The following is a 15803-nucleotide window of genomic DNA, read 5'->3' as shown; positions in this document are numbered from 1 at the left end:
AAGTGTCAGAAAAGCAAAGATATTTCTTAACCTGATGGTGCTGTCTCACTATGGCCACCCCCGCTCTCCAACACAGTAACTACTTAATGAGCCAGGGACTTCTAATATAAACGTCTTTCCTTTCAGAACATCCAAGATTTTCCCTTAGGAGGAATATCCCAGGCAAGGAGTGGTGACTTAGGTGGGGTGGGCTAAGTACAGAATGAGACATAACAGGGCCCTGAGGGAAAGAGCGACACAAATGATCCCTATCTACAAACATTTATTAAGTGCTAATTAAGTGTCAGATGCTGTGTTAGGGACTCAGGGATGAATAGAACATGGTGGCAGCCCTGAGGAGCTCACAGCCCAGAGAATAAGACACATGAGCATTCAAGTAAACAATAATACAATATGATGAGTACTAAATGGTAAAAGCAAAAGGAACAAACCACTAGGGGAACAGGAGAAACTAAGCTTGCCTTCAGTGACAGGAGTCAGAGTTTATTAAAATCTATTCCTTGAACATTAATTCTCCCCAGAAAAACTCTTCCGCTGGGCTGATAAGGTCGGGTAGAGGGGCACTTAGAGTTTCCCAGCCTGAATTCTTGGATGTGCCGGATATGGACATGTGACCTGTGCAGTCGTACAGAGCCTTGAGCTCAGAAGGACCTGAACTTGATTTAATGCTGCCATGTCACTTTGAACTTCTTAATATTATTTGAAGAAGGGACCCCATATTTTCATGTTCTACTGGGTTCCACAAATTATATGGCTGGTCCTGGTGCCAGATCTCCCACGTCTCATAAGGATTTTTTTTTTTTAGTCAGGTCCTTGTGCCTAATTTCCATTCTGTTCTTTGGATTCAGGTTCAGTGTGAGAAGACTCATAATTCTCTTATCAAACCCCAGGAAGTGGTGGGAAGTTTGCTAAGGCTGAGGCTTTCTTAATAGGAACACAATTGTGTGGTCACAAAATGATTGGTGTGTGGTGTTGTTTTTGAAGTTTGTCTTGTCTTCTGCAGCAAGTCATTCAGGAAGTGATGCTGGGGCATCAAAGGATAAGGCAGTGGGGGTGGCAGATACATTAAGCTAGCGGAAGCCCTGTTGCTATTTTGTGCTGTGGTGTTGGGGATGAGATTCCTGGGCTTGCTGAGAAAAGGTGTAGGGCTTGCACAAACATAATATGCACCTTTGGACATTCCATCTGAGGTCTAAGGCAGCTGCAAAACCATAGCATGCAGCAGAAAGATAAGGATAGCTAGTGGGAAGCAGTCGCATAGCACAGGGAGATCAGCTCGGTGCTTTGTGACCACCTAGAGGGGTGGGATAGGGAGGGGGGGAGGGAGGGAGATGCAAGAGGGAAGAGATATGGTGTTATATGTATATGTATAGCCGATTCAATTTGTTATAAAGTGGAAACTAACACACCATTGTAAAGCAATTATACTCCAATAAAGATGTTAAAAAAATAAAAAAAAAGACTACATTGCCCAGCCTTCTGCTAGCTCAGTTTGGTCATGTGACTAAGTTCAGGTCCATAGGATGAAACTGAAAGTATTGTATCAACTTTTATATCTTTAAGAAGAGGATGCTTTGTTTTCTTCATCTCTTCCTTGTCTCTTGCAGGCTGGAATGCCATGACAACTGGATCTTGGACATTTTGGATCAAGAAGAGGAAGCCAAGTACTGAGAATTGTGGTGCAGGAAGACTGAAAAAGTATGGATTCCTGATGACCTTGTGAACTATTCTACCAACCGAACTGCCAACTCCAGACATTTTACATGAGCAAGAAATAAACTTTTTTCTTCTTTAAGGAATTCTTTTTTTTTTTTTGAGTCTCTGTCATTTGCCATCAAACTGAAATTCAAGTGGTTTAGGAATCATCTATGGAGAGGAGATGATTGAAGAAGAGGGTCACTCAGGAAGAGTTGGCTGAAGTCCAAGGCTGAGCCTTGTGAACAGTGCTCACAGTTCTAAAAGAGGCACTGTCAAAAGAAACTGAATAGACGAAGTGGTAGGAGTGGCAAGAGAGGAACCAACAGTGGACAATATCATGAAATCCAGGAGGACAAAAAAATCTCAAGAAGGGGGCTGTAACTGATGTCTAATGATTCAGAGTCTTCAAGTAAGATAAAGACTGAAAATGATCCCTAGATTTGTCCATTAGGAGGTTATTGATGGTGCTTGAGAATGTAGTGCAAGTTAAGATGATTCAAATGGAGCCCAGAGTACAGAGGATTGAGGATAGAATATGTGGTAAAGAAGTGGAAAAGCTTAATAGTGAAAGAAATGTTATAAGATAGAATAATAGCTAGAGGGTCAAGCAAAACTACTATTTGGTTTTGTTTTAAAATAGAAGGTATTGGTGGGGGAAGGGTGGTAAGGAGGGAATTATCCAAATTCTTCATAGCTGAGCAAGGGAAACTTACTAAGAAGTGTTGGGTGGAATCTAAAGAGATTTTGAAATATCAAATATTGATGACAACAAAGAGGGTGTTTAGACTTAAACCTCATAGTTCTCCTTAGAGTCTATTAAAAACAAAGACAGTGTACATTTGGGATTTTGAGGGTCTCCCTAGCCTCCTTTCATATACACTGCCACCATCTGCTAGATCCTGTCTGGTCTGCCCCTGCTCTCCTGCCTCCTCTCCTACCCTTCTCTCCCCTACTCACTCCAACCACACTGACTTCCTCATTCTTCAAACCAGCTGCTGTTGCCTTAGAGACTTTATACTTGCTGTCCTCCTTTTCTACACTGTTTCTGGCACTCCCTTACTGTGAAACTCTGCTCCAATGTCATCTTATCAGAGAGAGCTTTCTTAAACACCATGTTTAAGTAGCAGTCTCCTTCCCATCACTCCCTATGGCCTTGCCTTACTTTATTTTTCCTCATAGCAGTTTTGACTACTAAAGCATTGTATGTGCATATTTACTTATTGTCTTCCCCACTTTGCACCCCCATGAGAATATAATTGCCATGCAGTCCTTGTCTTTTTTGGTCACTAGTATTTCCCTAACAATTAATGGATGATTATTAAATATTTGTTGAAAAACTAAATACTTTTTTGGCTACTGACCCAGTTGCCCTTTTTCTAGCAATAAAAAGCAAGGTAGAAAACTCAGAGCAAGAAAGAGTGAGGGCAAGAGATAACTCTACTGGTCTCTGGGTCTTGGTGTGGAAGGTCCATGGTGTAAACTGATTAATAAGAAGGAGCAGTTGGCTAATTGTAACTACTTTCCATTCCAATATTCTCATGTTGTTAACAACAACAAAAAAATTGCATAGGTCCAGAGGCTGGGGCTTCATAGCATGGTTAGTAAAAGTGTCCTGAACTAGGGATCAAGAAACATGTTCTAGTCAAGGCTCTGTTGCCAACCAGCTAAATGACCATGACTAAGTCACTTACCTGCTAAACCTCAGGATTCTAGTTTGTAAATGAAATAAAATTCCTCTACCACTTTGAGGAATTATGAAGATTAAATGACACTAGGCAGCTCTACCCACCACCAGCCCCTCCCATCAGGAAACGTACACATTCCTCTTAGATAGCCTCATCCACCAGATGTCAGACAGCAGAAGCAAGAAGAACTACAATCCTGCAGCCTGTGGAAAAAGAACAACATTCACAGAAAGATAGACAAGATGAAAAGGCAGAGGGCTATGTACCAGATGAAGGAACAAGATGAAACCCCAGAAAAACAACTAAATGAAGTAGAGATAGGAAACCTTCTAGAAAAAGAATTCAGAATAATGATAGTGAAGATGATCCAGGACCTCGGAAAAAGAATGGAGGAAAAGATCGAGAAGATGCAAGAAATATTTAACAGAGACCTAGAAGAATTAAAGAACAATCAAACAGAGATGAACAATACAATAACTGAAATGAAAACTACACTAGAAGGAATCAATAGCAGAATAACTGAGTCAGAAGAACGGATAAGTGACCTGGAAGACAGAATGGTGGAATTCACTGCTGCAGAACAGAATAAAGAAAAAAGAATGAAAAGAAATGAAGACAGCCTAAGAGACTGCTGGGACAACATTAAATGCACAAACATTCGAATTATAGGGGTCTCAGAAGGAGAAGAGAGAGAGGAAGGACAAGAGAAAATATTTGAAGAGATTAGAGTCAAAAACTTCCCTAACATGGGAAAGGAAATAGCACCCAGGTCCAGGAAGCGTAGCGAGTCCCATACAGGATAAACCCAAGGAGAAACACGCCAAGACACATAGTAATCAAATTGGCAAAAATTAAAGACAAAGAAAAATTATTGAAAACAGCAAGGGAAAAATGACAAATAACATACAAGGGAACTCCCATAAGGTAAACGGCTGATTTCTCAGCAGAAACTCTACAAGTCAGAAGGGAGTGGCATGATATACTTAAAGTGATGAAAGGGAAGAACCTACAACCAAGATTACTCTACCCAGCAAGGATCCCACTCAGATTCGATGGAGAAATCAAAAGCTTTACAGAGAAGCAAAAGCTAAGAGAATTCAGCACCACCAAACCAGCTCTACAACAAATGCTAAAGGAACTTCTCTAAGTGGGAAACACAAGAGAAGAAAAGGACCTACGAAAACAGATGCAAAAAGGTTAAGAAAATGGTTATAGGAACATACATATCGATAATTACCTTAAGTGTGAATGGATTAAATGCTCTATCCAAAAGACACAGGCTTGCTGAATGGAAACAAAAACAAGACCCATATATATGCTGTCTACAAGAGACCCACTTCAGACCTAGGGACACATAGAGGCTGAAAGTGAGGGGATGGAAAAAGATATTCCATGCAAATGGAAATCAAAAGAAAGCTGGAGTAGCAATACTCATATCAGAAAAAATAGACTTTAAAATAAAGAATGCTACAAGAGACAAGGAAGGACACTACGTAATGATCAAGGGATCAATCCAAGAAGAAGATATAACAATTATAAATATATATGCACCCAACATAGGAGCACCACAATACACAAGGCAACTGCTAACAGCTATAAAAGAGGAAATCGACAGTAACACAATAATAGTGGGAGACTTTAACACCTCACTTGCACCAATGGGCAGATCATCCAAAATGAAAATAAATAAGGAAACAGTAGTTTTAAATGACACAATAAACCAGATAGATTTAATTGATATTTATAGGACATTCCATCCAAAAACAACAGATTACACTTTCTTCTCAAGTGCGCATGGAACATTCTCCAGGATAGATCACATCTTGGGTCACAAATCAAGCCTCAGTAAATTTAAGAAAATTGAAATCATATCTAGCATCATTTCTGACCACAATAGAAATTAGAACTCTTGCATTCCTATACGCTAATGATGAAAATTCTGAAAGAGAAATTACAGAAACACTCCCATCTACCATTGTAAAGAAAAAAATAAAATACCTAGAAATAAACCTACCTAGGGAGACAAAAGACCTGTATGCAGAAAACTATAAGATACTGATGAAAGAAATTAAAGGTGATACCAACAGATGGAGAGATATACCATGTTCTTGGATTGGAAGAATCAATATTGTGAAAATGAATATACTACCCAAAGCAATCTACAGATTCAATGCAATCCCTATCAAATTACTAATGGCATTTTTTACAGAACTAGAACAAAAAATCTTAAAATTTGTATGGAGACACAAAAGACCCCGAATAGCCAAAGCAGTCTTGAGGGAGAAAAACGGAGCAGGGAGAATCATACTCCCTGACTTCAGACTATACTACAAAGCTACAATAATCAAGACAATATGGTACTGGCACAAAAACAGAAATATAGATCAATGGAACAAGATAGAAAGCCCAGAGATAAACCCACACACCTATGGTCAACTAATCTATTGCAAAGGAGGCAAGAATACACAATGGAGAAAAGAGAGTCTCTTCAATAAGTGGTGCTGAGAAAACTGGACAGCTACATGGAAAAGAATGAAATTAGAACACTCCCTAACACCATACACAAAAATAAATTCAAAATGGATTAGAGACCTAAATGTAAGACAGGACACTATAAAACTCTTAGAGAAAAACATAGGAAGAACATTATTTGACATAAATCACAGCAAGATCCTTTTGACCCTCCTTCTAGAGAAATGGAAATAAAAACAAAAATAAACAAATGAGACCTAATGAAACTTCAAAGCTTTTGCACAGCAAAGAAAACCATAAACAAGACAAAAAGACAGCCCTCAGAATGGGAGAAAATATTTGCAAAAGAATTAATGGACAAAGGATTAATCTTCAAAATATATAAACAGCCCATGCAGCTCAATATTAAAGAAACAAACAACCCAATCCAAAAATGGGCAGAAGACCTAAATAGACATTTCTCCAAAGAAGACATACAGATGGCCAAGAAGCACATGAAAAGCTGCTCAACATCACTAATTATTAGAGAAATGCAAATCAAAACTACAATGAAGTATCACCTCACAGCAGTTAGAATGGGCATCATCAGAAAATCTACAAACAAGTGCTGGAGAGGGTGTGGAGAAAAGGGAACACTCTTGCGCTGCTGGTGGGAATGTAAATTGATACAGCCACTATGGAGAACAATATGGAGGTTCCTTAAAAAACTAAAAATAGAATTACCATATGACCCAGCAATCCCACTACTGGGCATATACCCAGAGAAAACCATAATTCAAAAAGACACATGCACCCCAATGTTCATTGCAGCACTATTTACAATAGCCAGGTCATGGAAGCAACCTAAATCTCCATCGATGGATGAATGGATAAAGAAGATGTGGCACATATATACAATGGAATATTACTCAGCCATAAAAAGGAATGAAATTGAGTCATTTGTTGAGATGTGGATGGATCTAGAGAGTGTCATACAGAGTGAAGTAAGTCAGAAAGAGAAAAACAAATATCATATATTAACACATGTACATGGAACCTAGAAAAATGGTGCAGATGAACCAGTTTGCAGGGCAAAAGTTGAGACACAGATGTAGAGAACAAACGTATGGACACCAAGAGGGGTAAGCCGCGGGGGTTTGGGGATGGTGATGTGCTGAATTGGGCTATTGGGATTGACATGTATACACTGATGTGTATAAAATGGATAACTAATAAGAACCTGCTGTATAAAAATATAAAATAAAATTCAAAAATTCCAAAAACAAATGACACTAGAGTGCTCTCAGATGTATATATCAACAGAGAAGGATCTAGAACCCCCTAAGTGAGTCTTGCCATGAAGAGCACCCTCTTTCTGCCCCTGTGTCAAGCACCATGACTTAGTGATGAAGATCCAGACTGCCTGAGCTTGAATCCTGCTTCTGCCAGGTTCTAGCCATGAGACTTTGGGAAATTTAATCACCTCTCTGTGTCTCAGTTTTATCAGCTTCTAAATGAAGCCAATAGACTAATAGTAGCACTTACTTCATAGAAGCGTTATGAGAGTTAAACAAGTTAATATTTGTAAGCCTTTTGGAAAAGTACCTTGCATATACTAGGCACCATATGTGTTTGTTATGTAAAATGAAAGCATTATTACAGAGATTAAGATAATATCCCCAGACAACTTTTATGTGTTCCAAAAGAAGAGCTGCAGTATTGGGGAGATGTTAGAGAAGGCCAACATGAAGCTATTCATGGGAGTGGAAATAAGGAAGGGTAGACTCTTGCTTAATAGTGACCCAAACCCCCTCACTTCTTTAGGATTCTTCAAGTCAGTATTTCTTGTCCTTTTTTGACTCCAGCTAACCTTCCCCTCCTCTCCTCCCATTCACTGCCTGCCTGAATATTCCAGGCCTGGAAGGGTGACCAGACGTAGCACCACCCAATGGCACCCAGAAGAGAGGTGGTTGTAACCAGTTATTGTGAGTGAAGTGAAGTAGCAGACAAAGAGGAAACAAAGTGTTAGCAGCCAGAAGTTTTGTGTTATTCTCCATGAGCATGGAAAGTCCTTGGTTATGAGGTTTTAAAAAAAAGGAACCTACCACCCCCATACAATAGTATGCTATTTTCTGCTGGATTTTTTTTTCTTTACTTTATATTATCTTTATTGAGATTTGGGTTGACTTGATTCCACTTCTGCAAAACACACACACCCACACACACACACAGATTCTCAAAACAGAGATGGGGTCCTGACCACCCATTGTTTTATCACTACTCAGCACTGTAAGCATATAATCAAAAATCGAGTATAACAAAGGAAATGTGGGTACATATCTCTACTAACATCAGCTCCCCAATTGATTGTTCACACCTCTTTCTTTTCCAACTTCCACGTAGATGAGTTTAGATACCCCCAAACTTACAGATTCATCCTTCTCTTAGGTTCAAGAGAAGAAAGGTTTGATTTAGAAAATACTTGAGTAACCCAAGTGGCCTAGCACTGACTTTTGGGCTCCTGTTGTGAAGGCACTCTGGTTGCTTTGTGGGTCACCATATTGGTCTCTAGGGCTGCTTTGTGGATTGGGTTGGTGTGGTGGGTCACTACCCCCTCTACTGGAGTCCTGTGTTGTCACAAGTATGCAGCTTCGAGCCTCTACTTGGAGACTGGATGTTTAAGCTAATGTCCTGACACCTAGTTTTCCCCATACTTAATATATTTTTTCTTGTCTATAACTGGGCTTTTGCTCTTTTTTTTTTGAGCAATAGCCAATATTTATTGAGCACTTACTATGTGCCAGACATTTGTGCTAAGCTCTGTATCATGGAATCTTTACAATGATTTGCTTTATTTATTTATATTTTTCAATATTTTTATTGATTATACTCCATTTAAAATTATTAGAAAATAATAGCTATATTCCCCTGTGCTATACAATACACCCTTTTGCTTGTCTGTTTTATACATAGTAGTTTGTTTTTCTTTTTTAACAACTTTATTGGAGTATAATTGCTTTACAATGGTGTGTTAGTTTGGGCTTTTGCTTTTAAGCCCTTTCTGAGTGTCTATGGTAGTAGTCTGCTCAAATCGCTTTCTAGAACAGAGGCTTGGTCTTTATCTTGAAGGCCCCTCTTCATTAGGACTTTGGACTAGTGGCAAATTGACTCTTGCCAGGACCCTTCTTCAGGCATGAAGTCCTCTCCCTAACCCCCAGGATGATGGTTGGGGCCTACTTATCCAGGAACAGATATCCAGAGGGGCCCGCTCACTTCTCTTGTACTTTTAAGTATCACCTGCTGGAACACACCATGATGTGCTCTACATTCAACAAGACATCAAGACCTTGTTGATACTGGACCCTTGTTTGTTCTGAAGAAGAAAATTCAAGTCAACACATAACCATGTTCATGTGAATGATACCTGAACCATGTCTGGATATGGTCATTTCCTTGGATATTCTGCCTTGCTGGCCTGCCTAAACTTCTGATATTGGCAAAGGTCTGGCCTCTAACCCCCATCCTCTTCTGTAGGTAGGTATAGAGATAGGCCCAGCTTCTGCTGAATAATCCTTTCTTGTTGGGAATAAATCACCATTCATGATAAATCCCAAAGTGGGATAACCATCAATCTCAGGGACAATTCCACTTCAGCATCAAAGTGGGTGAAGGCAGCACTGCTCAGTGGTTAAGCCTAAAGACACTGGAGTTCAAATCATACTTCCCCCACTTTTTGGCTAAATGACTTCTGATTTTCTGTGTTAATGTCTTCATCTGTAAACTGGGATATTAATAGTATCCATCTCATAAGGTGTTGTGAGGATTAGACAAAATAACAAACATACGCTACTTAGAGTAATGCCAGACATGTAGTGATTGCTTCATAAATGGTTAATTATTACTATTATTGACAGGAGAGAGGATAAGGGAGCAAGTGGAGGGGCTGAAGAAAGAGAAGTGAGAAAGGTATGGAGAAAAGGAAGAATTAAAGGAGTGTGAGAAAGAGCACATAGAGGAGCATGAAGCAAAAGCAGTGGATTCTTGTTTTCTACCCCAAAGGGTAGGTAGCTAGCAGAATACTTGGAGGGACAGTCAGAGTCACAGTGTTCACAGGTCATGATGAGGAAGTTGAGATTATAGAGCATAAGACTGTGAGTCTTGGTTCTTAGAGAAAACTTTTCCAACATGGAATGGTCATGAGCTTTGCACACTCAGACTCCTCTTATTTCAGTGATTTCAAGGGAAAATGGGATTTCCAACCCCCTTTTCCCACTGCATTTCAGCTGCTTCCACTGCTCTGAATTCCAGGGAAGTAAGTAAAGTCAGTGTTGATGTCTAAGCCCAGTGCTAAATATAAGGGACCACCTTTGCCAGGAATAGCAGCAGGAGGGATTTCGGGTATATTTTTGACTCAGGAAATGTTGGTGGAATAAATTTTAAAAGGTAAACAGATCCATTCAGCAAAGGCAAATTGTACCTGAAAGTACTTTTAGTTTTGCTGCTATAAAAACAAGTCCCCACCCCTCATTTATGGATCCCTGACAAAATGAATATTTCATCCCCGGTTTTCTCTTATGGAACCCCAAAATCCCACACCCAAGCTCAAATTCCCACCATCTTTTCATCTGCTCATGTTCCTTGGATCATCCTAAACAGAGGAGTCTCGCCCAGGATCTCAGTGCAAGAAAGCCCTGGCTCCTCCTAAAACCACGTGAAAAGCAAGTGTGAAAAACAACAGCATTAGCTAATATTTGTTAAGCACCTACTATATTCAGATACTGTGCCAAGTGTTGTACATGGATTATCATTTTGGTTCTCAAAACAATCCTATTGTACTAATAGTTCTCCCATTTTGAAATCTAAATAACATTTTTGGGGCCCAGGATGGGCTGTCCCCAAATATGCCACAATGGCATATTGATTATTATTATTACTTTTTGGCCGTGCCACTTGCAGGGATCTCAGTTCCCCTATCAGGGATTGAACCCGGGCCATGGCAGTGAAAGCCCGAATTCTAACCATTAGGCCACCAGGTAACTCCCAATGTTGATTATTTTGAATTGAAGTTCCTTAAGAAGCAGCCAATGCAAGAGGGAAATTCTGACTCTTCTCTGTCCCCCTGAAAGCAGAAAATAAATCTCCCATATGAAAGGTGCACTCCCTATATCTGGAGGTACAAGGACATCCTTATCACCAGAGACAGGGAATTTGGGGCAAGGAGCTTGTATAAACAAACCTTGTTACTTTAATTTACTACTTCAAGCCCAAACTCTGTTTACATTCTTCACTGATTGAGCACCCAAAGCCTAAGCTTCTTTGTCCTGTTGATTCTTCACAAGTTTATTTTTTCTTTGTCTAAAAAGTATAAAAGCTGTTTGTGTTGGCCACTTGTTAGGTCTAATTTCTATGAGACTTCTGTGTGCACAAATTAAAATTTGTCTCTTTTCTCCTACAATTTGTCTTGTGTCAATTTTATTATTAGTCCAGCCACAAGAACTCAAGAGGGGGAAGAGGGGAAATAGTCCTCTTCCTGACAACAGGTGGAGTTTATATAACTTTCCCAAAGTCCTAAAACTAATGGATGAATGATTCACTGCTAGCTGATTTGACAACTTCGATTTCAGTTTCAGTAGATGAGGCAAGTGTATCTTAGAGCTGCCTTTCATCGTAGCATGTTTTGCCCTTTGAAGAGTATCAAGGACGTGGAAACTGAATGAGTGAAGAGGTCAGAAAAGTGTGCAGCAGAAAGAACTATAGCCCTGGGGTTAACGGAACAAATGTCCATTTCCAGCTCTACCAATTTCAGGTTGTGAAATTTCAGGTGAATTGTTTAACTTGAATCTTAGATTACACTTTTTTGCATAATGGAATTAATAATATCTATCTTGCTTATTTAAATGATTTTAGTATGTATCACAAAAGAATGTGGGCATAAAAATTGTAAAATGCTTTCCAAGTTAAGTGGTATCAAGTACCACCCTGTCCAGCCCTTCTTTGGAAGATTGGGGACATCCCTAGATTTACACTTAGGTTCTATTCAACTTTTTTCCCCATCTACTTGCATCTTCTACTTGTATGTCCGGATGACTAACATAGGCTCTAAAACCCTGACCTGCCCAGTGGATACAATACCTATGAAGCTCACATTAAATGAGCCACAGTTTTAAATGGTTAAGGGAACCAGAGACACCAAAGTGCATGGATTCTACCTTTTCAAGAAATCCTAACCCACTAGATTCTCTGTGTTCTAACTTATGCCAGGAATTTGCTAATGCATTTCCAAAGCTGGTAAGAGACACTATAAGTAGATTTAGAAATGCCAAATATAGTCAGTTTTTACATAAATAAGGCAATTGTTAGGATTCAATGAGATAATATATGCAATGACAAAGCACTTCCAGAACTATGTTGATGTTACATAAGTTTTCTTTGTACTAACAACAACCAATATGCATTTAACCTTTATAATTTACTGTTAAGCCATAAGTAAGAAAAACAGAATTTTCAGTTCAACTTCTCTGTTTCTTTTTTGAGAACTAACTTATTTGTAGAACAGGGATGATAATCTCTTCTCCATTTATTTTAGGGTTTTTGGAGGACAGAAGCAGAGCAATAGCTCTGAATTTACTTTGAAAATAAAGGGGGCTTATAACAATGAAATTTTTACAATGATAATTATAGTCATGCATCTCTCTAATCTGCTGGAGAAATGAAATAATTGAGAAGGGTCTATCTCTGTTAAAGTCTATATAACACATTCTAACACCAAAAGAAAATTGCTTTTAAGTTTTTCAAGGTTTTGGATTATCTGTTCCTCTGTTGGTTTTCTGGGCAGGTCTACCATATGCTGACTCTTCTGAGCAGAATGGTTTGTCTCAGATCTTTAGAGACTGAATACAAATAAAATTCAGAAATATAAACTCTAAAGCTGAAAAACAGTTAGGTTTGGATTTTAGGTCTCTCCCCAGTCAGTTGGATTCCTTTTGAGACCCAGGGTGTTTCTGTTAAAGCAGATCAAAAGGGCAATTCAATGTCTTCCTTAAGGGAAATTTCTAAAACAACAGAAAATTAGGAGGGGATCATCAAGGGTCAGAACTCACAGGTTTGTAGACAAAGGAGCAAGATCCATAGGTGGTGAAGAGCCATCTTCTTCCAGAGTATAAACTTCTGTGTAAAAGTATGACTCTCTTCTAGCAGAGAATCAGTCTCACTTCTGTTTTCATGCCCCTTTTTATAGTAGGCATTGCAGAAAGGAAGTGAGTTAGCTGATGAAGGACATGTTAGTTTTTTTTTTCTATTGTATAATTAGTTATTTTTTCAACAAATATTTATTGAATGCCTACTATGTGTCAGACACTCTTCTGGGCACTGGCAATATAAAGAACAACAAAGCAATTGATCACCCTCCTTTCATGGAGCTCATATTCTTGTTGGGGAGATCAATATTAACAGGCAATATAGTGTGATAAGTGTTGCCAAAGAGAAAATAATGGGAACTGAGAGGGCAGCGGGGAGTTCTAACCCAGACTAGGACAGTGTGGGGAAGGCTTCCTGAAGGAACTGACAACAAAGCTGAGTCAGGTCTGAAGAGTAAGTTAACATTATTAGGAGAAAGGTGGTAGGGATTATGAATAGGAAGAATGTGTTAACACTATAGGAGCTTAATAAGTGGTAGCAGTTAATATTACATAATTATAGTTGCATGTAATAATAATATTTATAATTCTATTATACAATTTTATAATTGTATATAACTGTAAAATTATTTATACTGTATAATAATTATATTATATGTAATAGTAATATAATGTATATTATCAGATAATATATAAATCATATTATACATTTTAATGTATATATGTATATACATAAATAATATATATAATGTATAATTTGTATAAATATGTTATGATTGAGCTAGATGTAACACAGGACTGTTCTCTAGTATACTTCTAGGATACTCCTCTAGTTATGCTCCTAGCCAATCCCTGTTAGAAGTATAACAAGGATCTTGTCTGTGTGGGGTGTGTTGGAGAGTGGTAATATGAGTAAATATTTGGGACCAGATGCTAAGCAGTTTGAACTTGGACCCAGATGTTTTGGGAAGTGCTGGGAAAACTGAGGAGATAGGTCCTGAGACCTGGGGAAGTAAGATTTTATGCAGCCTTTCCCTCAGCCAGCTAGCTCATTTCTAGGGGTCCTGAGCATCTGGAGTCATTCATAAAACAATCCTGCTCCTCATTCTCCATATATACTTATTCATTATTGAATAGTTGAGTGCCTTTATGTAGATATAGTGAACTGGGAAGCTGAGACCAAAGAAGGATTAAAATAAAAATAAAATTTCCCAGTTTTATTTTTTCCTTTCACAAGATAAAACCATATTACTTTCACAGTTTTAGCAAGAATATCTTCCTGAAATATGTAATTAATACATTTGCAAAACCACACATCTATCTTGTATTAGTTGTACAGAGAAGGAAGAAAGACTATGAAGTTGCCAAGAGCTGCTGGAAACCTGACTTTGTATCCTGTTTTTCCCTTCCTCAGTCTCTGAAAAAATGTTTCTTCGTCTCTTGCATTTAAAACTCTTGCTTGGTCTCATGTGTATGTCTTTAGAACTCCTTTATTGGATGAGATACGGCACATTCAGGGTGATATGGCCATAGACAAGAACTCCTATATTGGTATCTTACTCAAGGACTTATGTTCTCTTAAGCTTGAACCAGTGTCTTATCTCTGTCTTTCAGCCTTAACCTGCCACACAATAGTGTATTTTTTTTTATCAAGAAGATACTAGCTTTTGAGACTTCTTCTCTTGATGTGCCCTTTGTAGATGAGCAAAGAGCCAAATAGCTTGAGATCTGGGGCAGGAGGCCAGTCTGGGGTACAGACCAATAGAAGAGAGAGTCTGCGACAGACAGAAAATTTGAGAAGACAGACAGATTAGATAAAACTTAGGTGACCCTGTGGGATGGCAGGACAAGCTGGAATCTGGAAAAGCCTCCAGTGCAAAAACAAATTCTTTTTGTCCAACATTTCCCATGCCCTCCAGAATTTTGCTGAGAAAGTGGCACTGAGAAGGATCTGGAAAACAGAGACAGATTGTATGACACATGTAGTTGGAGTTTTAATATAAAAATGAACCAAAAATAATGAAACTACAGCCCAACCCCTTCCCACTTCAAATATTAGTAAGATCTGAAAGGCAGTGGTGGTGAAGGAGGTTGGGGGTTAGGCTAACTGTAAGTGAACTGAATCTAATTAAAGCTATGACACTATCCCAGCTCAATTTAATTCTAAGGAGAATATTAATGATCACCTTCTCACTCAAAATGACAGGCAGAGGGAAGGGATTGCATTCCTAGGGAAATAAATAAAGTAAAACAAACAAAAAAAGCATTATACTTAACAATATATTTTCTTTTATACAACTATTTGAATACAATAAAAATTATGAGAATTGTTAAGAAGCAAGAAAATGTGATTCATAATCAGGAGAAAGCTAAATCAATAGAAATAAACTACAGATGAGCAGGTTTGAGAAATAGCAGGTAAAGACTTTAAAACAACTGCTGTAAATATTTTGAAGAATTTACAGGAAAATGTGTTGAAACTTTGAAAAGATGGCCTGTTTCCAGAGAGAAATCAAAATCCCAACGAAGAACCAACTTGAAATTCTAAAGTGTAAAAATATGATATATGAAACAAATTTAATTAGATGGACTTAATATCAGAATAAGCACTTCAGAAGAAAGGGTCAGTGAACATCAAGACAATAAAAACTATTCAAACTGAAGTAGAGAGGAGATCAAAAATATGAAATATTTACAGATAAATTTGATGAAAGCTTAAGGATAAATCTGACAAAAGATACTGGAAACTAGAAATAAGTGGGAAGGAATGCCTATTGATGTGTTGGAAGATTCAATATTGTTAAGATGTTAGTTCTCCCCAGATTGATCTATA

The 15803-nt window shown here is 38.3% G+C and overlaps 1 protein-coding gene across 1 annotated transcript in view; it reads right to left on the bottom strand.

Moving 5' to 3' along the window:
- CD84 (CD84 molecule) overlaps positions 1-13018 on the bottom strand; it is a 33117-nt gene extending 20099 nt beyond the window's left edge. Inside the window, exon 1 of the mRNA XM_060142254.1 lies at positions 12935-13018. Coding sequence (XP_059998237.1) covers positions 12935-12980 — 46 coding nt within the window. The 5' untranslated portion in view covers positions 12981-13018. The remainder of the gene's footprint in view (positions 1-12934) is intronic.
- Positions 13019-15803: the final 2785 nt, after the last annotated feature.

The sequence above is a fragment of the Lagenorhynchus albirostris genome, chromosome 2 (assembly GCF_949774975.1).
Source record: "Lagenorhynchus albirostris chromosome 2, mLagAlb1.1, whole genome shotgun sequence".
Classification (NCBI taxonomy): Eukaryota; Metazoa; Chordata; class Mammalia; order Artiodactyla; family Delphinidae; genus Lagenorhynchus; species Lagenorhynchus albirostris.
Note: the sequence above shows the minus strand (reverse complement) of the source record. Positions and strands in the feature narration are given on the sequence as shown.